This window comes from Amphiura filiformis, chromosome 14 (genome assembly GCF_039555335.1).
Source record: "Amphiura filiformis chromosome 14, Afil_fr2py, whole genome shotgun sequence".
NCBI classification, from domain to species: Eukaryota; Metazoa; Echinodermata; class Ophiuroidea; order Amphilepidida; family Amphiuridae; genus Amphiura; species Amphiura filiformis.
This window is the reverse complement of record NC_092641.1, coordinates 30336662-30361759: the sequence shown is the minus strand read 5'-3', so window position 1 is coordinate 30361759 and position 25098 is coordinate 30336662. Positions and strand designations below refer to the sequence as shown.

General features: G+C 37.1%; 1 protein-coding gene across 2 annotated transcripts; it reads left to right on the top strand.

Moving 5' to 3' along the window:
• The first annotated feature begins 671 nt into the window (after positions 1-671).
• Positions 672-23398, top strand: LOC140169935 (uncharacterized). 2 transcript variants are annotated; one of them, XM_072193249.1, is made up of 8 exons: positions 672-753; positions 14329-14555; positions 15491-15648; positions 16798-16891; positions 18959-19129; positions 19662-19825; positions 20493-20606; positions 23283-23398. In XM_072193249.1, the coding sequence occupies exons 1-6, from the start codon at positions 681-683 to the stop codon at positions 19755-19757; spliced, it is 819 nt and encodes a 272-aa protein (XP_072049350.1). In that variant the 5' UTR covers positions 672-680; the 3' UTR covers positions 19758-19825; positions 20493-20606; positions 23283-23398. The 2 variants fall into 2 exon arrangements, with proteins under 2 accessions (XP_072049350.1, XP_072049351.1); XM_072193250.1 differs by lacking the exon at positions 672-753 and adding an exon at positions 964-1002.
• Positions 23399-25098: the final 1700 nt, after the last annotated feature.

Genomic DNA, 25098 nt, shown 5'->3' with positions numbered 1-25098 from the left:
AGAGTGAAGAAAGAAAGACAGAAAAAATCGACACAATTCAATTCCTAAAATGCCAAAAATTCATGGCAGTATAGCTCCTGGAGAAGAAGTGGGATGTGGTTCTACATCAAATCTACACCGCTGCTATGATTGATACAAAGTCTTCAATAACCTTAATGATTATACTTTTTCGTTAAGGGCTTTGGTATGAACGTTTGGACTGTATTTTTTGCGAGACATGAGAGGACATATCGAATTGCATTCTGAATCTAATAAGAATGTCCTTCTGATATCAAATAATTTTTAAATTCGCGATATAACACACATTTTATGGCAAATGATTAAAACTTGAAATATAAATATTTAAATATTTATAAATGTAATGATATGTACTCTCTAAATGTAAAAGAGTGAAATTTCCACTCTCTGATTAGAGTGAACTGACTTTCACTCCTAATTGAGTACTTTTCACTCCTATTTGAGTGATAATGTAACCATTTCTTTTTCGGATTGGTTCACTCCTTCATCGAGTGGTCCGATTTTACCACTCAATGTCATATTCCCGAGTGAATTTCGACTACTCGTCTACCGAGTGATAAAAATTATCGGCACTGAAAGCGAGGCGGGAAGCGAGGCAACCAATCACGATGCGTCAAGCGAACGATGAAACTTTCAGCACTGCTTTCAGTCTTTTTACCACAATGGCGACCAACGATGTCGAAACATTTCTGCGTGAGCGAGGATTTTCAGATAAAATCATGGAGATTTTCGCAGGTAATACATTTATTTGTAGAATTAGTTGTTCAAAAATAAGTCGGGAGAAGGAAGAACATGAAATTTATTTTCTTTCCGGGCTAGTTATTGTATAAATTGCCAATGAAGTGACGGTCTGGTTGTACAGAAATGAACGCATACATTCTATTGCATTTATCGCTGCGCTGCGCTGTGCGTGTACTGTATATAGCACTGCATGCATGCATGGCTAGTAGTAGTATCACTATCAGTGCATGCTTTATCACTATGGTACGTATTTTGCGTGAGATCGCAACATGAATAAATTTTGAGTAATTTATGGTCTTAAATAAATTCTAGAATGATGTGATGATCATGATCATGATGGTGGGATGAGAATAGGTAAACTTGGACTCGCACTTGGCAAGCTTGGCATGCTCGGTAACCGTAATGCCTAATGGTACATGCATGACAACATGAATGATCAACTTTACTGTCATGACTGTTACATGAGTCATGATGGTATGAACTTTGCTGCAGAACTTCATGCTGATGCTACTGGATATTTTTTCATATGATTAAGCTTTAACTGTTGTCTGATATATAGGTTACTTTTAGAAAGTAAAAAAAAAGGTCACAGCGATAGTCTGATTTACTAATTCGTGAACATTTACCTACGCGTGTAATTTTGCGCCCAACACTCGCGCACAAGGTCGTATCCAGAGACCTGTCTTTTGAAGGGGCAGTTTCAAAACTGGACGGGTGGAAAATTACGAAGCCGTCTTTGTCAACGGGCATTTTCACAAGCAAGTAAAAAATAAAAATAAAAAATAAAAAGTCCGCTTACGTTTGACTTCGTCTTCAGCTTTTACGACTCAAAATACGGCAAACATCTATCCACATTTATAAAAGTTGTTGTAGTACCGTACTGTACTAAAGTTTAATAAAAATATTTATATTATGTCCAAAATGTGTGTAGCCTAATCTTGGAATTTTCGCTGTAGTTTAACGTATTAGCGCAGGAGTGCGGGCGCAACCATTGTACTTTAATATGATTGTAATTATATCCCGTTTTTTTGTGGAGAACCACGATCTCTTCCGGGTTGATAGCGCCCGTCACAGTGAAATTTGCGATACTGATTTCCCGATGCAGAATGGGTTGGACGCGATCAACGGGTGGTTTTGGACGGGTAGTTTTGAAATTCTGGTTAAGACCCTGCTCGCGCACAATGCTATCTGCGTCGTGACCTATTTTCTATTTATTAGGGCCTACTTAATCTCGTTGACATGGTGATCTCTGCGAGGTACGCGATGTGAGTGTTTTTAGATGTTCACGAATTAGTAAATCAGACTATAGTTAAACTAAGTCGTGCAGGGTTTCTCGAACAATTTTTTTCAAACAACGCAACCTACACCGGACATGCGATTCGGCCAAAACTTTGTGTACATGTTCAGGTGTTCCACCATCTATACAGTGTCACTGTCGGGTCACTTTCGCAAATACGTATCAAAATTCACAGCGAGTCGTGCAGGGTTTCTCGAAAATTATGTTTGTCGAAATTTATTTTTCACTGTTTTTTTTTTCACTTTTCCACTTTCCTTTTGGATTAAATATATTAATAAAAGATTGCGTTCTTACAAAATTATTTTTTAATTTTTTTGTTTGGCCATATTAATAAAAAAATGCTTTTAATGCTATGTTTGTCAAAATTTATTTTTCAATTCATTTTGAATTTTTATTGAAATTTATCATTTTATTTTGTTTTTCCATAAAATACATTAAAATTGTTAATCGAAATCTATTTTAATTTTAGGGTTGAAGCTAGTCCAACAAAATGGACCTGATTTTTTCAAAAATCTGAAATTGTTAGTTTCAGATTGACCATGTATTATTGAAATCATTAAATCTCGGACAAAAACATGAGCATTTGAACGCTGTGAGTGCGTACCATAGCGCACCACACAAGCACTTGGCCACGCAGTGAATGCATGACCGACCTTCCAATACGACCAATCACATCGTTGTGCATCGATCGCTCTGACAAGTAACTGCCAATCAACAGACGCGTTGACCCTTCCGCATTACGCAACACTGCCAGATTTATTTGTACGAGATTTAATTATTTCAATAATAGTTCATCATGTAGTGGTTCTACTGGGGTCGTAGTCCAAGTAAGCGGACCTATTTAGGGTGTTGTCAGTGGTCGATTTACCACCTGCACAAATGCAGGTGATTTTGATTCTGTGCAGGTAACTTTTCAAGACTTACCTGTACATGTGCAGGCAGAATTTTGGCCCTAAAGACAGTTGGGATGAGATTAAAGGCTGAGAAACATGTACCTCTCAATTGATGTGAAAGGTGCCCGGGCCGATCACTCCAATTTTTTTTTCAGACTTTTTTTCAAACCTTCTGAAATTTTGGTATCAGAAGAAAGCTCATAATTAGCTTATAACCCCTTGTAAATTTTACAGCTGAAATATGTACCATTTTGAAGTTTTTAATAAGACATACATGTATGTTTTTTGTAGGCAGTTGCAATATAGGCCTATACGTAATCTCTTCATACATCCAAACGGTTTGACCGATTTGACTGAAATTTGAAACCAAGATCTTTTGGGTGACGATGCATCATTTGAATAAATAAATCCATTCAGAGAAATCGGACCGAGCACCTTTAAAAGAAAGCTTACAAAATTACACCAGTTTCCACTTTTCGTCCAGGCAGAATTCAGAAAAGTTTCTTTTATGTTTGAAGACATAATTCTGTGCAGGTAAGATTACCTAAAAAAGCTATGTTACCTGCACAAATGCAAGTAACTTTTTTCTGGTAAATTAAACACTGGGTGTAGTCCAACAAAATGGACCAGATTTTTTTCAAAAGTCTTTTATCAGTTTCACACGTGCATCATATATATGGGTAAAGTAAAACATAATGGCACCGTTTGGTTTTTGATGCCTGCTATGCAAATGAAAAAGACCAGCAAAGAAATTCATCTTTCAAAAATTGTGTTATGATTTTCTCACAGCAATTTGTAGTGTCATAGCTGTCATGTAAAAATAATATGCCCAATTTTCTTCCCCATATGGTCAGGAGTGTTACACTTTAGCGTGACAAGAAAAGAGGTAGGGGAGATTGGGGTTAGTTGAAACATTTTTCACAAAATCGTCTTTTTAACGCAAACCGATTACTTTCAAGAAACACTAACCATATCAGTATAAACATATACATACATGCTACAAATACAGCCTTAAACGTTATTGGACCTGCTTATGATTATTCATATAATCCAATTTGAAAATTTGAAAAAAAAGTGTTTCAACTAACCCCACCCCTGGGGTAAGTTGAAACATAGGGTGAGGTTAGTTGAAACACGGCTTGTAATAATTTCAAAATAATTATTATTGTGTTGTTAGGGTTATACTTCCCTTGAAGGCACCCTTTAACATACAATCAGTGTGAAACAAGAAATGTCTTTAAAAAAGACAATGCCTCAAGAGATTCCAGCGGGCACCATCTGTTATTTGCCATAAGAGATACTTGAAATGCTAGCTTTAAGCCTAGTACAAGGAACTTATACGATGTCCGCATTCACAAACTGATACTATCTGTCCATCGCAGCGTATAAGACTATTACCGTAAGGCAGCGTATTGAATGAATATTAAACAGTCAAGAATAAGCTCCGCCACCCGCTGTTTCGGATCCCTCACTGTCTCCCAAAACATCAAAAGCGTTGCACGTATACTTACTTAAGACTGTCCTTTTTCACACAACGCAGACAAAGTAAGGCCAACTTGCCTACAAATGGTCAAATTTTGGCACGAAATATCTCTGTGTAATCCTATGCAAGTCCCACATCACATCCATCACATCGATATCGGCGATCGTATTTTTTTTACTGAAGTTAGGCTAGGCTGGTTACCACCAGCGTCATGCGCGTGACGTGACACAGCTAAAATAATCAACCGGAAATCGGGGATCATTAAAACGTCAACAATTTCAAAATACGCAATGACAGTAAACTTAATGGCGAGCGGTCCGAATTTTGAGCCATACAAGTTTACGTGGTGAACTAGCTTTATTTAAGCCATCTTGCAATGGTAATAATTCTGATGTATTTAATGCAGGAATATACACACCCAGTTTTTGCCCACTTTGTACATAAATTTTAAATTTACACACCCAGTTTTTTAAATTTACACACCCAAACCTTCTGATCCTGCCTAAGACCCTGCCTAGCATGGAGGACAGGCCTAGGCAAAATAAAAGCTTTTTTCTAATAATTTCTCCAAGCGTCATTTATGTCAACAAATTGTTCGCAAATCCACAGCAGGGTTGCAAATATACCATATGTCACTCGGAGTGCGACAATTTGTACAGATAAATTTATCACAGGTATTTTTCTATTAATTTGGCCATTCGTCTGCATATTACCAAAAATAATGCAATTGGGCGACCGTTTCTCCACGAACGTTATTTATGTCGACAAATTGTTCGCAAATCCACCACAGGGTTGCAAATATACCATACGTCACTCGGAGTGCGACAATGTGTACAGATAAATTTATCACAGGTATTTTTCTATTAATTTGACCATTCGTGTGCATATTACCAAATATAACCCATTTTGGCCCACCGTTTCACCGCGAACGTCATTTCTTGCGACACATTGTTCGCCAATCCACCGGTTCGTTTTAAGAATATAATACATGGCATAAAATGTGACAATTTATCAAAATAAATTGATAATGAACGCTTTTGTGGATATTTGCCAATACAATTATACATCTGACATGTATATGAATTATGATTATGTCTTCAGGCTGTCTTCAGTCAGTAGGAATTCAGATGAGTACATGCAGCTGAGACTAGTCAACAATGGTCAATGCTAGTCTCAGGATGTAGTAAGCTACAAATTTCAAATGTAGGACTTGTTCTTATTGCTTACCTGTGTTTCACATCATATTTTGTGGTCAAAATGATTACAAATGACGGTGTAATTTGCAATCATTTCCGACGGCTAGTAAGGATTTGAATGCACACTAAACCCCGGGCCGTGACACTCGTATTCAATCCCTGTATAAAAGTGAACGGCAGTTGACACATCGTAAGTTTGAGTGACAGTTGCTAGGCATTTTAAATACAAGATGGCGGATGTCGATCGAGTACGTGCTATTTTATCAGCAAAAATACAGCTGATTTAGCCAAATTCAACATGGGGTCATCGGTTATAATATTTTCCTAGCATATTGAGCTAACACCACAGCTACATGGTTTTTCACAATATACTAGTAATAAAATAAAAAAAATCAGTAAGCTTAAGACGAATATTACCGTACCTAGGGAGATCGGGGAAAGTGGAACATATTTTTGTCCAGCCCAAACAGGATTACTGAAGCAAGCAAGGCAAAACGTAAGGTTTACAAGATACATATTTGGTGCATACGCACCAATATGAACCTCAGCGCCAATCAACCTTTTTGTTCCTTATGACCGGAGGAAAAGTTCGACATATCGCATGCGACTCTGTAGGATATTTGATTAAAAGATACAGAGTTAAGTGCACAAAGTACAATAAGTGACTATATCTCATTAACCAATGATCGTATAGATACGCCGACCACTGAATTTTTTGTTCCTTATGACCAGACGAAAAGTTTGACATATCGCACGACTCTCTAGAATATTTGGTTAAAAAGATAGAGGGTTAAATGCACACAATTGGAAAAGTAACTCTATCTCATTAACCAATGATCCTACAGATATGCCACCGCTGACTTCTTTGTTCCTTATGGCCAGAGGAAAAGTTTGACATATCGCACGACTCTGTGGGATATTTGGTTAAAAAGATAGAGGGTTAAGTACACAAAGTAGAAAAAAGTGACTATATCTCATTAACCAATGATCCTACAGAGATGTGACCACTGACTTTTTTGTTCCTTATGACCAGAGGAAAAGTTTGACATATCGCATGCGACTCTGTGGGATATTTGGTTAAAAAGATAGAGGGTTAAGTACACAAAGTACAAAAAGTGACTATATCTCATTAACCAATGATCCTACAGAGACGTGACCACTGACTTTTTTGTTCCTTATGACCAGAGGAAAAGTTTGACATATCGCATGCGACTCTGTGGGATATTTGGTTAAAAAGATAGAGAGTTAAGTACAGAAAGTAGAAAAAGTGACTATATCTCATTAACCAATGATCCTACAGAGATGTGACCACTGACTTTTTTGTTCCTTATGACCAGAGGAAAAGTTTGACATATCGCATGCGACTCTGTGGAATATTTGGTTAAAAAGATAGAGGGTTAAGTACAGAAAGTAGAAAAAGTGACTATATCTCATTAACCAATGATCCTACAGAGATGTGACCACTGACTTTTTGTTCCTTATGACCAGAGGAAAAGTTTGACATATCGCATACGACTCTGTGGGATATTTGGTTAAAAAGATAGAGAGTTAAGTACAGCGAGGAGAAAAAAGTGACTATATCTCATAAACCACTGATCCTACAGAAATGCGACCACTGACTTTTTGTTCCTTATGACCAGAGGAAAAGTTTGACATATCGCACGCCTCTGTGGTATATTGGGTTAAAAAGATAAAGGGTTAAATGAACAAAAAAAAAAAAGTGACTATATCTCGTTAACTAATGATCCTACAGATATGCGACCACTGACTTTTTTGTTCCTTATGACCAGAGGAAAAGTATGACATATCGCATTTACTCTGTGGTATATTTGGTTAACAAGATAGAGGGTTAAATGCACAAAGTAGAAAAAGTGACTATATCTCATCAACCAATGATCCTACAGAGATGTGACCACTGACTTTTTGTTCTTTATGACCAGAGGAAAAGTTTGACATATCGCATTTACTCTGTGGGATATTTGGTTAAAAGATAGAGGGTTAAGTACACAAAGTACAAAAAAGGATGCAGCCAAAGATAGGAGCTTGTAGTCACTGCTCCGCAGCCGACTGATGATTCCGCTTTGCCCCGTGTTCCACTTTGCCCCGATCTCCCCTAAATATTCGCCTCAGGCTGAACTATTTAGCTACCGTTCACAAAAAATTCGACATTTTTGTAAGACGGGGTGCAGGCCCTTTAAATATCCCTAAAATCCTTCACAGATACCTTATTTCAGATTAACTTCTTTAAAACAATAAAAACTTTACACATTCAAAGCTTTATATTCTTTTCAAAGTCCAGAATCAAGTCAAACATTTTTATAATCACTCTTCAAGGCAAACATTTTACTACAACCCCCGTATATAAGAATTTATGACCGTCCCTGTCATTTTTTTTTTCTAATGCATAATTCATTAGCCCGAAATGCAGACTCATTGAGCATTTTGTACTGTAAGAACTTCGTGGCAACATGGAAAACGTAGCCCAAATGTACTTGACAGAATGATTTGTCATGGCAATCCGCCATTATTTACGCCCAATAGTCGTGTTTCATGTTCCAATTCGAATACATACTGCTTTCGGCAGAAAAATGAATAAATAAATATGTGGGAGTGCGGGTCAATGCTTTGGACACAAGGTGACGAGTGTCACCATGGACCAAAATATGAGAAGCCTAAAATATTATAAAATGTACTTTCTGTGTGCACTTTTTGCTTGTATTATTGCTTTTTAACCATATTAGCAATATTGAAGAAATGGTAAACATGTTACAAATTTTTAAAAAATCAAATTTTTAACCATATTTTTCTATGTGATTTTCATGTGTCAACTAACCCCACCTCAAAAGTTTCAACTAACCCCGATGCCTATTTTTACATTTCAAAGTTCATTACACAAAATAAGAAATACAATAAAACTTTTATTGAACATTATTCTGGGACTTGCTACTAGTGCTTATGGCACTCAAAAATTAATCCCCTGAATCTTCAAACAACATGGAGATAACGCATCTTTTCTGAGGGGTATAAAAATTAGTCAGTAAGTCAAAAAACAGATATTCCTTTCCCAAGCCAACACTGGTGGGGCATCAGTGCTGTTGCTAATTTGGTGGATGACCCTTACTAATACCTATTACTATAGGTGCCAGTATTTTACCAAATTAATTTTTTGTGTCAAAAAAAAATACAATGTTTCAACTTACCCTGTGTTCCAATTAACCCCAATCTCCCCTACTTGTTTTTTTAATCATGCACTGCAAAAATATACAAGTTGCAAAGTGTTGCATGGGTTTTCATGGCATTGTGTGAAGTGTCTGCTATTATTAAGTACCAAATTCTTTCATATTAGTCGCTTAATAGTCTACTTAGGAACATGTGAAAATTACATGGTGCGAAAAATAAAATGTTCCAAAAATCACTTCTCACCAGATTGTGTAGCATTGTAAGGTTATGATGACAGTAATAAAAAATTTCAGTCTGTTTAAAGAAAAAGCAACATTTGGGCAAAACTTGGAAAAAATAAAACTTGCATGATATCAAAACCGTTTTCTTTTTAGAGCGGGTTGAAAAGAGAAATTCTGTCTCGTCAGGAGTGTTACATCAGAATTCAACTTGATTCATTTCATACACCAAGTTGGCAATATTCATACATTACGTTTTATTTTATTAGTGCATTGGGATAGGAACTCAAAAACAAGAAAAATATCTATAATAAATTACTGAGTTTGGCGACTTGGTAAGGCTAAAAACTTCTACGCTTTTACATTATTTCGAAAACGGATTTTTTCGCTATGTAGAGTAAAGTTGTCCGCACCCCAATAAAACGTCCAATTTTGTTTTTGTTTACGTTAAGGGTGTCAAATTATGTTAATTAGTTTCAAAGCCACTACCAGAGCACCTGCATCCTAAAACTTTTCACGCCAACACAATACACTAATGGTGACATAGCCTGCGGTGTGAGGATATTATGCCTGTAGTCTCAACTATTACATGACACAGTAGAAGTATGCCTGTAGTCTCAACTATTACATGACACAGTAGAAACTCAATTAACATCTATTGTTTATTCAACTAATTTATCAACATTAGCATGTATTCTGTGTTTTTATGGAGAACCTATAGTCAACAGTAGAGTGTTTGTTTATTGAATTAGTTTGTAAGTGAAACTTTTGAAGGACAAATTAATCAGGGTTGCCAAACCTGTTGGTAACCCAAATGGGTGACTTTTGAACAATTTCACTGAGACTTCCCATATGAACAGATCATGGTTAAAAAAAACACAGCTGCACAGTGGTAAGAGTACGACAAATTTATCCAAAATGGGCTAACAAATAAAAAGTACAACAAATGCATAGAAATCTAAAATATCAGATCACCCAGCAGGCCACAGGGGGCCAAGAGGGATGTGAATAAAATTGTGTTCATCTGCTCAGTGATGTAGCCAGGACTTTTGCAGGAGGCGGGGGCAGCAAGGTACATTTCAAGGTCGGGGACAAACTTGGATGAAAATTATAAAAAATGAGCTAAAAGGTACCACAAATTTGTCCAAAATGGGCTCAAAAGTACTGTAGAAACAAATGCATAAAATTCTTAAATATCAGAGCCGCCAGCATCCCACAGGGCAAGACTTCTCACAGTGGATATGATATGGTGGCAAGAAGACTTGCTTCGATCATGATCTAATTGCAATTTCAAGCCATTGATTTATATGGAAAAGATACTAAATATTATACTTCTAAGTTCTAAATGATAATCTCCTCTCATACCTTTAATCACATTAAATAAAACATTTACATGTACACAAAATATACAAAATTTACCAACCGCGGAAGACTCTGACCGCGAAAGACGGGTGACCGCTAGTTAATAATAAATAAAATCTTCAGCCATTGGACTTTTCCCACAAAACACACCTGGCTCAATTTACACCCAATACTGCCTTCGTAGAGTAGGCCGACTTTTACATGAATTTTTATATCTTTGTTTATTTGGCAGTTTCACGAAGATGGAATACACTTACACCATGTACGCTGTAGCAGACGAGAGACAGCACAACTTTGAAAGCAGTACAACCACTTTGTACTAAATATTGAACATGGAAAATGGCTGTTGTATGCTTCAAATGCAAAAAACAATTTATTAACACTAGGAAGTTGGCACTGCATCTACGAGTTTTTCATCAATTAACTAGCCGTGAAAAATACATTTGCTATCAAGGTGGTTGTCGGCAGTCATTTGTATTGTTAAATTCATTTTTAAAACACATTAATCGGCATCACAAACATGTTATTGAACCACAGCCAGTTATTGAACCACAGCCAGTCATTGAAAATGATGATGATGTGAATCCTGGTGAAAATGTTGACGTGGATGACAATGATGGCGTTGATACTGATACAGATTCTACTCCTAGCGATGTTGAAGATGTGCCAGATACTTGTGCACTAGACCCAGAACTGATTAAGGATGCAGCTTCTTTCATTTTGCATATGAGGGGTACAGCAACAACTACATTAACATCAGTGAATAAATACATAGATGCTACAGAATCATTGGTAGCTGATAATGTAAGAGCACTGAAGCAACAAGTAACTGATTTATTTCAGAGGAACAATATAGACTTTGATTCAGATGATGTCCAGGGTGTTTTGTCGAATTTTAATAGTGTTTCAAATCCATTTGAAGGATTAAAAACTATAGATCAGCAAAACAAATACTTCCGTGAGAACTGCAACTTTGTTCCGCCCGAAACATTGTCACTGCCAGGAAGTAGGTATGATCAGCATGTAGACAGGACCACCAGCACACACAAGCAGAACCTTGTTACTGAGACTTTCCAATATGTACCCATTACAAAGACTTTACAGGCAATTCTCTCTACAGCTTCTTTGCGAACTCTGATAGAAAATGAACAGAGAAGTGAAGATGGGTTTTTGGCTGGTTACAAAGATGGACAGCAGTATACTGAGCATGGCATGTTTAATGGACACCCAAACACAATAAGAATCACTCTCTATTATGATGACGTAGAGGTGGCTAATCCTCTTGGTTCCAAGCGAGTGATCCATAAGCAAGGCATCTTTTATTTTAGCATTGATAATCTTCCTAAGTTGTTCAATAGAGATATGAAATCTATTCATTTACTTGCACTTTGTCATACTCTTGATTTGAGCAAAAATGGGTTCAAGCTGTTTTAAGGCCGTTTATAAGAGAGATGGAAAAACTAGAATCTGATGAAGGAGTCATGCTCGAGGTGAAAGGATATGGACCTCTTTGCGTCCGTGCTGCTCTCACAAATGTTGTTGGTGACACACTTGCGGTGCACGCAGTGTTCAATCTTCTCTCTCCATCTGCAAGGCACTTCTGTAGACAATGTTTGTGTGATAGAGAGACAGCTCAAGAGCACTTTATTGAGGATGACTTTGAGATGCGCAGCATAGAAGCACATGATGAACATGCAGCGGAGGCTGTTCAAATGCCTCGTGGGAATTCAGATACTGGTGTTAGAGGATACTGTTGCGTGAATGACCTTCGCTATTTCCATAATGCATCAAATTTCAATTTTGATGTGATGCATGATATTTTTGAGGGAGTTGGTGCTTTTGAGGCTAAACTGATTCTGAGACAGCTGTTAGTTGAAGATGGAATTATGACTATTAATGAATTCAATGAAAGGTTAAGAAGCTTTGCCTATCCTTTCATCGACAGAAAGAATAAACCAACTGTAAATGTGAACAGAGTGGGATTATTGAATGACAGCGACCACAAACTTGGACAGAAGGCAGCACAAATGGCTTGCCTCCTTAGGATGCTTCCATTTCTTATTGGTGACAAGGTACCAGTTGGAAATGCATATTATGAACTATTGCTGCTTTTGTTGAGATGCCTTGATATTATTTTAGCTGTACCTGTTCACAGATCACACGTCTTTTACCTGAAGCACTTGATATGTGAGCACCATACCCATTTCAAAGAGATATTCCCAGACAGAAACCTAATCAACAAGCACCATCATATGATACATTATGCTACATGCATTCAAAAGCAGGTCCGTTGGCAAATGCAACTTGCTTCAAGTTTGAAGCCAAAAATGGTTTCATCAAGAGAATTGGTCATGTTAATCAAAACTTCAAGAACATATCTAAATCAGCTGCATCAAAAATGCAAATACATCATTGTGCTACCTGGCAAAGTGGAATAGAGACCAGATTTGAGTGTTCAAGTGGCGACATTGTCGAAGTAGAAAGCCTAGAAGGTGGTCAGGTTGTACAGGACCTGCAGCCAGATGTAACCAAGTATTTGTGGCCCATGAAGTAGTGATATTTGGAACAGCATATCGTCCTAATTTTTATGTAATAGTTGATGTATTGGATGATGATGAACATGCACATGTACCGGTTTTTTGGTGTATTTACATCAATTTTAGTTGGACTTCAGGGTGAACAAGATCAGGCTCACTTTGTAATCAAGAAGTGTACCACTGGAGAATTTGTGCCTCACTACCATGCCTACACTGTTATCATTGATGATCCCCCTGTACATAGCCTAGTGAAAGCCAGTGAACTCCATGATCATCTTCCCCATTCAGCATTAAGAAGTTTCGATGAGCATGACGGAAACTACTATATTCCTCTGAGATATCTTGTGTACTAATTCTGGATGGATCAACTCACAATTCTACCTAATTGACAAAAAGGTACAAATTTTCATTACACAGATACATGCCTGGAAATAGGAGTGGGCTATGCTGGGGTCAAATTTAGTTTTGCTCCATTAACATTTTTTGAATTCTACTTGACCTATCTCAACATGAAATGACAAAATTTTGAAGGATTTTGCACCAAAAAGCAGTAGTTTCACAGGATACAATATGGCAACACTTGAGGGAGCGGCACACTTTATTGTTTGAGTGATATTCAAAAAATTTGTCATTTCATGTTGAGATAGGTCAATTTGTTTAAAAAACTGTTAACCGAGCAAAGCGACCAAAAAAGCATTTTTTCCCCAGCATAGCCCACTCCTACTGGAAAAAAATGTTTAATTTGGGAAGCTCATTCCTAGGAAGCTTTTTGTGTTCAGAAGGAAAATTTAGGCATACAAATAAACAAATTTTAGAGGGAAGTTTGTATGTATACACACGCACATTCCCAGGAAATTTTACATTTTCTTTCAGGCGTGATGGATGCCTAGTATCAGAATAACTAAATGTTAAGTTTTGCTGCTTTGTTTTTCTTTCCCTGTCAGACCTGAGGAGCTCAAACTTAGTGTACTCCTTGAAGCTCTCTTTCAATTAGATATGTTATGGACAGCAGTTTATGGACTCGGAGCTCACAATTATTGTAAATTGAGCTTAATGAGCTTAGAAAACTCAGGAGAGTGATAAAACAAAAATTGTTTTCAGGTTGGGTATCGAACCTTTATTTTTGTCAAAACAACTTTCTGCACTCAATTTTGCTTGAAGTGCAGTGTAAATTAACATTTTGGACACAATGTAGTCCACTTTATAACAGCATGGAAGTTTTCCACTATGAAAAAAGGTTATTGGATGGGTACAGCCTTGTCACATTTGATGGGTGACAACAAATATGAATATAAGTATAGTAACTCAGGTGGGATTTTTATGCTAAATACATAATTCATTGCCATTGGTCAGTATAGATTCTGTGAGGTTTTATATTTAACTTTATCAATTTTTATTTTCAGCTAATGGTGTGGATACAACAGAAGTTCTCAACTCCATAGATGAGAGCGACTTGAAGGAGTTTGGACTAAATTTTGGTGAGAGGAGAAAGCTAGCACTTGCAATAGATGGGAGAAAAGTTGAAGCAGTATCATCCACACATGCAGTAGATGGTTCTCAAGAAGCTTCTGCAGGAGGAACTGCACTTTCCCAGATTTCCAACACAGCAGGCAACAATACAGCATCTCAGGTAAAATATTTGTACAAGCTAGAACTTAGGGCAAGTAGTCTGTGTGACTCTGATATGTGTGCATGTGCGGTACTTGTACAATACCCCACAGTAACTATACAGTTTTATATACCTCATTTAAAGATTCCTGGCATCTGATTGGTTAAAAGCGCAGGCATAATCTAACTAAGTCGAAAGCAAGACAAATTTAATATTCCCAGGGCATATTTTTTGCAATGCCGGGGCATATTACTGCAGTGTTATGCGTTTTTCACGTAAAGCCATCATCACGCATCGCCGCATCGCATTTGTGAAACGGTACTTTCAACCAAAAATATGACTAGAATCTTTAAATTTGGTACATATAAAACAAATATTGACTATACTTTTAATTCGAGTCATGGTTAAATTATAGGCCCAAGGTGATCTCAAAACCATACTGTGCCCTCAGTCAATATTTGTATACCATACATTATGCATCCATCATTGTCAGGGTTGTGACTATAGGGCTAGGCTAACTTTAAAGCCAGTTAATTTGGAGGTGAGCATAGTGAGTAAGGCGACCGGAGCGCAGTGCTTCCAGCAATGGGTGCATGCAAGTAGTAGTTTCATGATGCAAGCAATGTTATGGATGATAGGAATCCCATATTTGTGTTCAAGGATTTTATAGTAAATAAACAATAATAAAAAGAATTTTGCCAGTTCTGCATATATTTCTAATTTTTTAGTACCGTAATAACTTGGCATCTAGTTGAAAAAAGTACTGGTGGCCATTGTCTGATCATTGTCAGAGCTGGTTGGGATTTTTGAGAACTGGCTTGTGCCGACCATCTGGTCACAACCCTGATCATTGTAAATTTTACCAGCATGTAAATGTAGGTGTTGGTTCTATGTGTATCAAGATGGCTTGATGTAAATCCCCAACCCTTTGTATTTACTTATTTTTTTAATTACAGGGTTTTCAAGTTGCTGAGATTATGAAGGGGGACCCAAAGGGTAAAGATATAATTCAGCAGCTGGAAGGGAGGAACGTGTCTGGACAGGAACTGGTTTCCTTGAGAAAGCTTGTGGTAAAAATCCTTACAAAGCACTTGACAGAGAAAGCTGGAGATCTGTAAGTATCCATAATACTTATCAAGTTGATAGTCAATTTACTCATGATTTGCTTTCCACTAACATCCTACCATGATGGGGTACACAGATTGTAACATTTATATTAGCCAATTGAAACAATTAATTAGCATTAAGACTTTAATGAAAAAAAAAGGTTATATTCAGGGCATAATTATGCTGGTATCGCATAGCAGTTCGCCACGCAAACTGTTGAAGCTGCTGTGTAGTAAAATTGTGCATAGCACTTTTGCTAAGCAAAATGCGCCAGCACTAAATTATGCCCTGCTACAGAATTTGATAGGCAAAATCTGCTCACTAAATTATGTAGCAATCACATCCCAAAATGCTACACACATTGACAATTTGCTAAACACAATTTTACACGCTTATGGGAATGTGATGCATGTAAACAAATGATAATATCATGAATTTGTCAGAAAGTGCAACAACTTGAAGTAAATCAGATGGGTGTTAAGTGTACACATTAAATGCTATGCTCTGATGAATCAAAATTGGTAGCTTTTCCTCAATTTTGGGATGTGTAATAATTTTTATGACCAAATTATAAACTGCGACCATTGGGAAAAAATAAAATTCAGGAACGTTAAAGTTCTGTTCATACTATGCCGCATTTTGTTGCGGTGCGTTGTATTAGTGCCGATATATTGATTACTTTTTGCTGCAACTCCCGAGTTAAAATAAATTTAACTTTATTGCGACAACGCACTGAAGTGTTTTGCAGTGGAGGTGCAATTACGGTGTAGTATGAACCTTTACCTAAGTAATAAGTAAAAGTGAATTAGGCTGTGCTACATTTTCCTTATTGATGGATAATAGTGAATATATGTGATTTTTCCCAGAGATCGGGACAAAATGTTGTGCATTTACCAAAGTCTAGACAGTTTTGTGGCATCAAAATTTTGCTAATGCAAGTAAAAACAGCCCAAATGGCAAAACATCAGCAAAACCCTATAAAAATTTCTGTGCATGAAAATTTTGTAATTCAACACCATGAAATTGGCTAACTATTTATGCACGCGAACAGTTTAGTAATGGAGGGAGGACTGAGATGTATGAAATATGGAGGCTTTGTGATTGAAACTTGAACCACAGAATGGCTTAGTACTAATTAACTTGTATATTTCTTTAGGTACCCCAGAACTCAAGAAAAGGAGGCAATGGCAAAGGCGTTGGTGACAGAATTTCCATGTTTCAAAGATCGTACACCTGGATGTAAAGGATATGTGAGTACCGGTATTAACCAAATGCAAACATACATTCTTAGTACTATAGACCATTTGACCCATGGTGTTTATAAACAAGGCAGGAACTTGAACTTCACAATCTTGTATTGTCATCATGGCAGGCTGGGAAATAAGAAGCGCCGGACCAGGGGTTACTTTTGTAAAAAATAGCCCCTGGTTCACGGGTTTTACAGGGAACCAGGGGCTATTTTCAATGAACCAGGGGCTAGTCAATGGATGGAAAAAATTGTTGTGTACTTTTTGATACCTCACTCAATCGGGCTTGGAAATAAGAAGCGCCGGACCAGGGGCTACTTGGTAAAAAATAGCCCCTGGTTCACAGGGTTTTACAGGGAACCAGGGGCTATTTTAATGAACCAGGGCTAAACGGCCCTGGCCCCCACTTATTTCCCAGCCTGCATCCTACGGCCCTTACAATGCACAGCCATATTGCAGGGCAAGACAGGGAAAATGCTGGGCATTAACATCACAGGTCATCAATTGGTCTATAGCCTATAATTTTACCCTAGCTGATAAAGATTCAAAATTCTTGTAGTTTCCCTGTTATAACAAAGCTGGTAATACCATATTAGGTCATATTGATTGGTTGTGGGAGATTTAAACATTCTAAGGCCAATTACAATTGATCCTTAGTTTCCTGTTTCCCTCATGGCGTCCAAAATCAAGAATGGAAAAATATTTAATTATTTTATTTTTATTAAGGTATTTTCACCTTTTAATTGACTTTTTAATTACTTTTATTTGCTAATATCTGACTTTGATCATCTCAACTTTGATTATGAATATAAAACAAGAACATTGTAGAGTCCTCTACTAATATTAATGTCAAAATCAATTATAAAGGTAAAATAATTAAATCCGTAGTCTTAGTCAAAATGACCAAATGGACTGTTGATAATAGTCACGACCACATTTTCAAAATAAAGAAAGTAATAGATAATTAATAATCAATAGATAATTAATAATTAAAAGTCGCCTCGTCCTTTATTTTCAAACTTGAAACAGGAAACTAAGAATTAATTGTGAAGGGCCTAATCAAATTGATGTTCATACTCATAAACTTCGCCATATCAACCATTATGCGTGTACATGTAGCAACAAGCTACTTCAACTATCATGAAATAGGAGCATTGTATAGGCTGGTTAACAAGTTAATCCAAATATTTGAAAGTTGACAGTGACCTGGTGTGTGTACGCATGCGTTATGGTATTTTGCAATGCTCATCCGCTCAGAGTCTGTGCCTCTTTTAGTCCATCTTTTCTGTGGTCTTTCTCTGGGACTGTTGCTGTGTATTAAGTGAAGGCCACATTTGGTAAATATGTGTGAGAGTTCCTCTTTAACTTGTTCAATGGTGATTAAAGATTTCCCTTCAGTTTTAGGTTCAGTTTTCCTCTTCTATATACCGTTTTTGTTAATATTAATCGCACCAGGGCGTGATTTTTTATTTTTTTCGTGGAGGGTGTTTATTACAATTTTGGTAGCAAAAGTTGTTTTGTGGGTGCCAATAAAGGATATAAGTGCTTTGTAGAATTGGGGGTGGGGCGCTTATTAGGGTTTTGGTAGCCAAATTTAGAGGGGGTGTTTTTTAGGGGAGAGGGGTTTAAAAGAGGAAATATGATATGCTCCGTACTATAACAAGTACTATTTTACAGGTGAGGTGACTAACTTTGGAATTAAAAGTGCTCAAACCCATTACAGGTGAGCGTAGAAACAAATTCAAAGTATAGACCTCTGGAAAAGGCAACCGTTACTACTAGTTTCACGACATACCCTCACTTACGATCATTGGGTATACCGATCATCATATATGCTCCATACTATATCTGTAAGATACCTCATACTACATGTGAGAGAATTCATATTTTCCCAATATCTTGTTCAGAGGTTTCCATTTTCTTCTGTGCTCACCCACACCCCTGAATAAAGGAAATTCTGTAATTTTCAATTCTATGATTGGCACTTCAGTAAAACCTGTCACAGAACTTACCAAGAGAAATAAAAAATCTTACAAATTTGCAACTCTTCATATTTTCTTATCTTTGAAGGAGCTGTTCTTTAGCGAGGGCGAAGGCTTTATAGAATGGAGACTAAAAACAATGCGTCAGAGTGCGAAACGTGCAGGAGGTCCTAGCAATACAAGTCAACTCAAGAAAAAAACAAAAAATGACACAGATGACAATGAAACAGAACAGTGCTCAGCAGAGGTACTGGAGCAGGTGGGTGCTATACAGTTTTGTGACAATTTTAGCTCTTCAAAAGATTTAGTGCACCTCTTGTAAATGTAACATAGCATACGTTAATAATTAAAAAGGGGTTGAATTATTCAGCTTCAACATAGTCAATATCATACTTTTTGATCACAAACTTGGCTCTTGTGTTGTGATATCTTTTGAAGAAAAAACTTCATTTCTTTCATTATTTTCCAGCATATCCAAGTCAGTTTTATAATTATAAACATCAAAAATTTATCATTTAGAGGGACACATTCTTTGATGACATAAGAAGCAAAGCACCATAATTTAGATATCAATGTATAGAGGTGACCACAGCTACCCATAGATAAGATAGCAGTCATGAGCTTAGTGCTTTGTGTAATTATAACAGATGTAAGGGCGTGGCATCACCCACTGTAATGCCCATCCACCTTGGACATCCAGATAACATACACAGGTGGATAAAAATAAAGTCGTGTGCCTTTCTCATGTTGTAAGTTAGGTAATCTTATGTGGTTTTTTTTTCTTCCACAAGATGGAGTGGCTGAAATACCACCCTCCAACGAGGGAGAATTCGTCCCAAATTAAAGCGAACTTGAAAGCCACGTTTTCTACCGCAGATCAAAACTAGTAAAGGAGGCACCTTCTATCACAAACCAACTTGCAGAAATGCCAAGATTCAGAGACAGTCCTGACCTGGTTAGTATTTAAATGGAGATCACGATCTGTCTCATGAATACAAACAAACAGTATCAACATGATATGTGTGTAGGGTTTTTTTTAAGCTTTTTCCTGCAGGGTTAGAATTCGACTTTATGAATTCAAAATACTGTTTACCTGTTCATAGTCCATCAAGATAGACTCACGAAATCCATTGACTTTCACCAAACCTTGCCTTGAAAAATCAAGGCAAGTGTAATGTGAAACCAGGCCCAAACTCATGATATGACCATCTGGGGATCTGAAAAATCCCAGATGTTAGACTGGGCATGGATTAGGTTTGGAAATTCACCAGTCAGGACCGGCGGGTTTGCAGTAAAATCAGGCCATCTAGATGGACTACATGTTCATGATTCTAAACCTAAACATGTTATGACCGTCATCTGAAGGAGTGCAAACATAAGTTCCCCCCTTCCAAAAAAAAAAATGTTCCTATGTGACATATACATAGCATGGCTTGATACATTCCATAGGTTCTTAAGGTATTATGGTTTAAATTATTGATAAAGAGGTTTACCAGTTTTCAGGGTACTTCCTGATTTTCAGAGATTTTGCTTTGTTTATTCTTGCCCAAAGTAATTTATCAGCGGACAATATAAGCATGATGTATTTTAAATTAATTCACTTTTCAATTTTCATGTTTCAGATTAACTTTGAGTTTGACATGTTGAACCCGGTTGTGGTTCAAAAATGTTGGTGAAGTGGAACCCTTACTTTAGACCCAAGCTAACACAGTTATCAGAGGAAGCTGCGAGGTTCAGTAAGTAAACATGAAATTTGAACATATGCATTTTAACAGCAAACGTTGTAGAGTTAATAAACTTGCTTAAATATAGATATTTTATAGAGCTTGTTGAGCTCCACAATAATCAGAAATCTGAGCTTGATCAGAGTAGCGGCTCAAAAGTTATGGCAATTTGAGTGTCAAAAATATGACAAAATTGAAGCCTACTCTTCTTATGTATTGTATTGTATTGTTTTTTTATTTTTATTTTTTTTACCCCTAGCAAACTTGACAATGTATGCAAAAAATGTAATTAATTTTCACACAATTTTTTTTTTACAGTTCATGCAAAAGTACTGTTACATTGGGAATAGTGTTAGGGTGAAAGATAGGTGTGCAGGTATAAGAGCATCATTCCTTATTATTATTATTAATTTATTTCATATTTCGAACTTTAAAGTATTTTGGCTAAAAATGACTTGAATATTGGTCTAAATCTTGCTGTTACAGATGATCTGGATGTGTTTAAATTTCTCCTGAAGAAACTTCCAACAGTGACCGCCAAAGGGTTAAAGAGCAAAGGATATGATGTGTTTTCATTCATAATGCAACGTAGACAAGTAAGTTACTCTTGAATCTAGATATATGTTCAGACTTATTTCCAATGGGGTCCATTTTGACAAAAGGTTGCAGAGCATGGCGCAGCAAAGAAAAACAATGGAAATACGAGGGGGTATCCAAAAGTTTTTGACATCACCCAGAAGTGAAAGAGCTATACCGATGAAATTTTGTCAGTGTAATCACTGGTCCTTATGTACATTATGGTCCAAAAATGGTCTCATAAGTATGTTTACTTTCTTCACAGGAGGCACTAGATGGGAAGTAGGCGCATAACCTTTTCATGATAAGATCCTCCACTTTCTTGAGTTTTTTCACTGTGGCGCATCATCCGTTAAGTGATGGACGCCCACTTCTTGGCTCATCTGTGAGGGACATGTGGCCAGTTTGGAAATTCCTTTTTTTAAAAGCAATAGTGCCATATGATGGGCAATCATCACCGTGGATTACTTTCATTTCATCATAGATTTTCTGAGCATTGTAGGCCTAACCCTTCAAATGCAGGAACTTAATCATGCTGCGTGCCTCAATTTTCACCATCTTTCAGGTTATGCGCCTACTGCCCATCTAGCGCCACCTGTAAAGAAAGTAAACATACTTATGAGACCATTTTTGGACCATAATGTACATAAGGACCAGTAATTACACTGACGAAATTTCATCGGTATAGCTCTTTCACTTCTGCTTGATGTCAAAAACTTTTGGGTACCCCCTCGTAAGTCTTCACATGTTCAAATTTGTGCGGCAGTTTCTCTCTCATGGCAAAATTCTTAACAGCTCTCTTGAAGACCTCTCTCTTTACTTTGAATGCAATTAATTGATTTATATATGTTCCAGTCACAGATGGCATTGTAAAAGGTGTTAGAAGCAATGCCTTTGACACAAGGAACAATAAAGTCGTGAGCATTAGACTGAGTGCAATGAGAGTGAATCTGGGCAAAACTGGTAAATTGATGTCTCAAATGTAGCACGGTACTGGCATTGTGGAAATGAAATGGACATTATTGAGTCTGAGTTGACAAGCATCACATTGCTGGCAGGTAGTAGTAAGTAATCTTGAGATTCAGGGTTCTAGCCACTCAGGAAATCAAAATCCTGAAAAGAAAATGTCGTTTTTGAGAAAGTAAGTTTGTGTAACTGATTTGAGTTTGATTTTTGCCATTTAAGGTGGTACGACACCCCTGGGCCTTATTTTTAAAGACTTTTTGCATTTTCTCAAAAGTAAAGCAACTTTGGACAAAATGTCATATGGATTTGATTAGAAATGTTCCAAGGTTCTCTAAAATTGCAATTAAATTTCAGTACAGACAACTGTTGTGGAGTTGCAGTCAAAATGCGAGAAAATCAATATTTGATCCATAAATCAATAACTACTTGTCTTGAGTTACTAATTTTCCAGTGCAGAGATCGGATTCCTTGCCGTTGCCCCTATAATATACATATCTTACTTGTCATCAAGGTGCTATAAATTTTGAGAAAAATGCATAAATAGTCACAAAATTGGTCAGGGTGTTGTACCCCTTAACAAAGTACTCCTTTGCTTGTAAGTTTTGATTGCAGTAACTGAATTTTACCAAATAAGGAGCTGCTGACTCGGACTCATTATCTTAACCCTGACATGTTGCTGTTTTCTTGCAATAAGGCCCCCCCCCCCCAAAAAAAAAGATATGTCTCAGCTTCCGTGGGTCCAAAACCCTAAGTGCTATGCAATTTTGTAAGTATTTATTTTAGTCCAAAAAGGCTATGCACTTTGCGGAAATTCTTTTTATATTGTAGAATTAGGCCTATTTTTATTCTGGCTGCTTCGCAGCCAACTTTCACACTATTTTTTCTTAATGATTTTAAAAACTCAAAAACCTAAAAAAGAAATGCTGAATTTTTTAATTCGGCGGGAGGCTGAGACATTTAATTTTTGGCCTAAGCCACAAAAGTATGTTAAGTTTAATGGGACAATGTCACAGAAAATTGGGGGAACTTGTCTCTTCAAGTGAAATAAAGAGAACCTTGATAACATGATGATATCAAACCGACCATGGCGGTCAGATTGTTACTTGTTTTCAAGCCCTAATGTAAGTATTTATCTTATCTTTTCAGACTGGGACAGATGTTGAAGCCTTTGCAAAAACCAAAGATGTGATCTATGCACAGCCCTTCATTCTCGCACTGGGTGATGAAAATGGCAACCCAACTGAATATTTCATTATTGTAGACAACACATCAATTCCAGGAGGGACAAATGCTGTAGAGGCATTTGATCGCCTGTACAAAGTACATTACGTGTTCAACGTGCACTTTGCAAAACCAGTTCTCACATTCTTCAATTTTTTTGACGGGCTGGTTTACGGAGTAAGCAAGAACATTAGGCCCTCACGGTAAGGGAGCTCTACTCCCAGATGATGCAAGAGCCTCAACAAAAAGAAGCTTAGATCTGGTTTTGTGGTTGTTTGACATGGGATGATGTACTTGTTATGATTCTACGAGGTATCTTGATTGTGGCTTCTTCTGTATCAAATCAACCGATGGTTTACGGGTCACTTCTCAGATTTGGCTGAAATTCATTTCTATAAAATTCATACATGAGTATTTGGCTAAACCTCACCCTGGGAACCAATTTACAGCTTTGTATAGGTTGTTCATAAGATACTGTTCAGATCATTTGATAAATTATGCAATGACACAAATCGTGCATGCTGAAAGTTGGAGAGTACCCAAAATTTGAGGAACTGACCTAAGATTTGGAATGTTATACTTTGCATGTGTGCATTACATCCATAAACAAATGTATGAATCAATTGCAGCCAAATCTGAGAGGTAACCTGTTTTGGTCGATTTGACACAGAATTCAATAGATAGATAGAATTGATAGTAAATGGCATCTCTACAGAGTTCTTCAGTGTGGCTGGCACATGATGTAGATCTATCCCCGGGTGAAAGACTGCCGAGGCATTTTGATTGCCTGTGCAAAGTTTACTATGTGTTTTGTATTGTACTGCCTTCCCATGAAAGGGAAGTATGGGACAATTTTCCCATTTTTTGAGTGAGGTCAAAATTACATGAGAATTCTCCATATTATTGAAAATTTCTTATTGAAAATAATGTTAAGTATTTGCCAAAATTGTTCAGAGGTCAGCCACGCAGTGTGGCGACCGAGAGCGCATTACAAGCACGCTGGCTCACACACGGTTTCTTTTATCATGGACGCCACAACCAATCAGCTCGAATGTTTTTCACTTCCTGGTTTACAGACTTAACGCGAGATACGCTGCTCAAATCTCTGAACAACTTGGCAAATACTGTAGATTTTGAAATGCATGTACCACAATTTAGTACCTTGCAAGGAAAAAATGTGATCAATGTTTGGAATTTTAAGCCTGAAAATGTTTTCAAGCTAGTAGCATGGTTTTTGGAATATTTGTTAGTTATTTGAAGATCTTTCATGAGTCTTGTAATGCCTTGGCTCTCAAATGGTGGTTTTAGGTTCATTGCAGCTGCAAATACACATTAGCTACTACCGTTGCAGAGGCACCCAACACACTAGATTAAAAAAATAAGTACTCTGTAGTTTTTCTGAAAGTGGTAGATTGCAAACAGTTACAAGTTCAATTCACTTTGCCAGCAATGCCACTTGGGGATGAACCCAAAGCAGTGATGAGGGCAGAAGCTACAGACAACCTGAAAATCATATGACTAGATTGAATTTTTTGAGGTAGGTGCAATTTGAGGGTCCTCAATTCAACTTCTAAATAATACACTGGTGTTTTTCTATTCTTATAATTAATTTTTTAATTGTTCCGTGGTCGGAGCTGTGCGTATCGCGTACACGAGTGTAAACACACAGGTGATAAACAATCACGCTGATTGGCTGATCAACGGTCTTGACAACAAGACGGTTTACCCATTGGTCATCAGC

Coding starts and splice junctions, on each gene's coding strand:
- LOC140169935 (XM_072193249.1), top strand. CDS start 681: ATGGCGACCAACGATGTCGAAACATTTCTGCGTGAGCGAGGATTTTCA. Junction 754..14,328: donor AATCATGGAGATTTTCGCAG/GTAATACATTTA, acceptor TTTTATTTTCAG/CTAATGGTGTGGATACAACA. Junction 19,130..19,661: donor CAGCAGAGGTACTGGAGCAG/GTGGGTGCTATA, acceptor TTCTTCCACAAG/ATGGAGTGGCTGAAATACCA.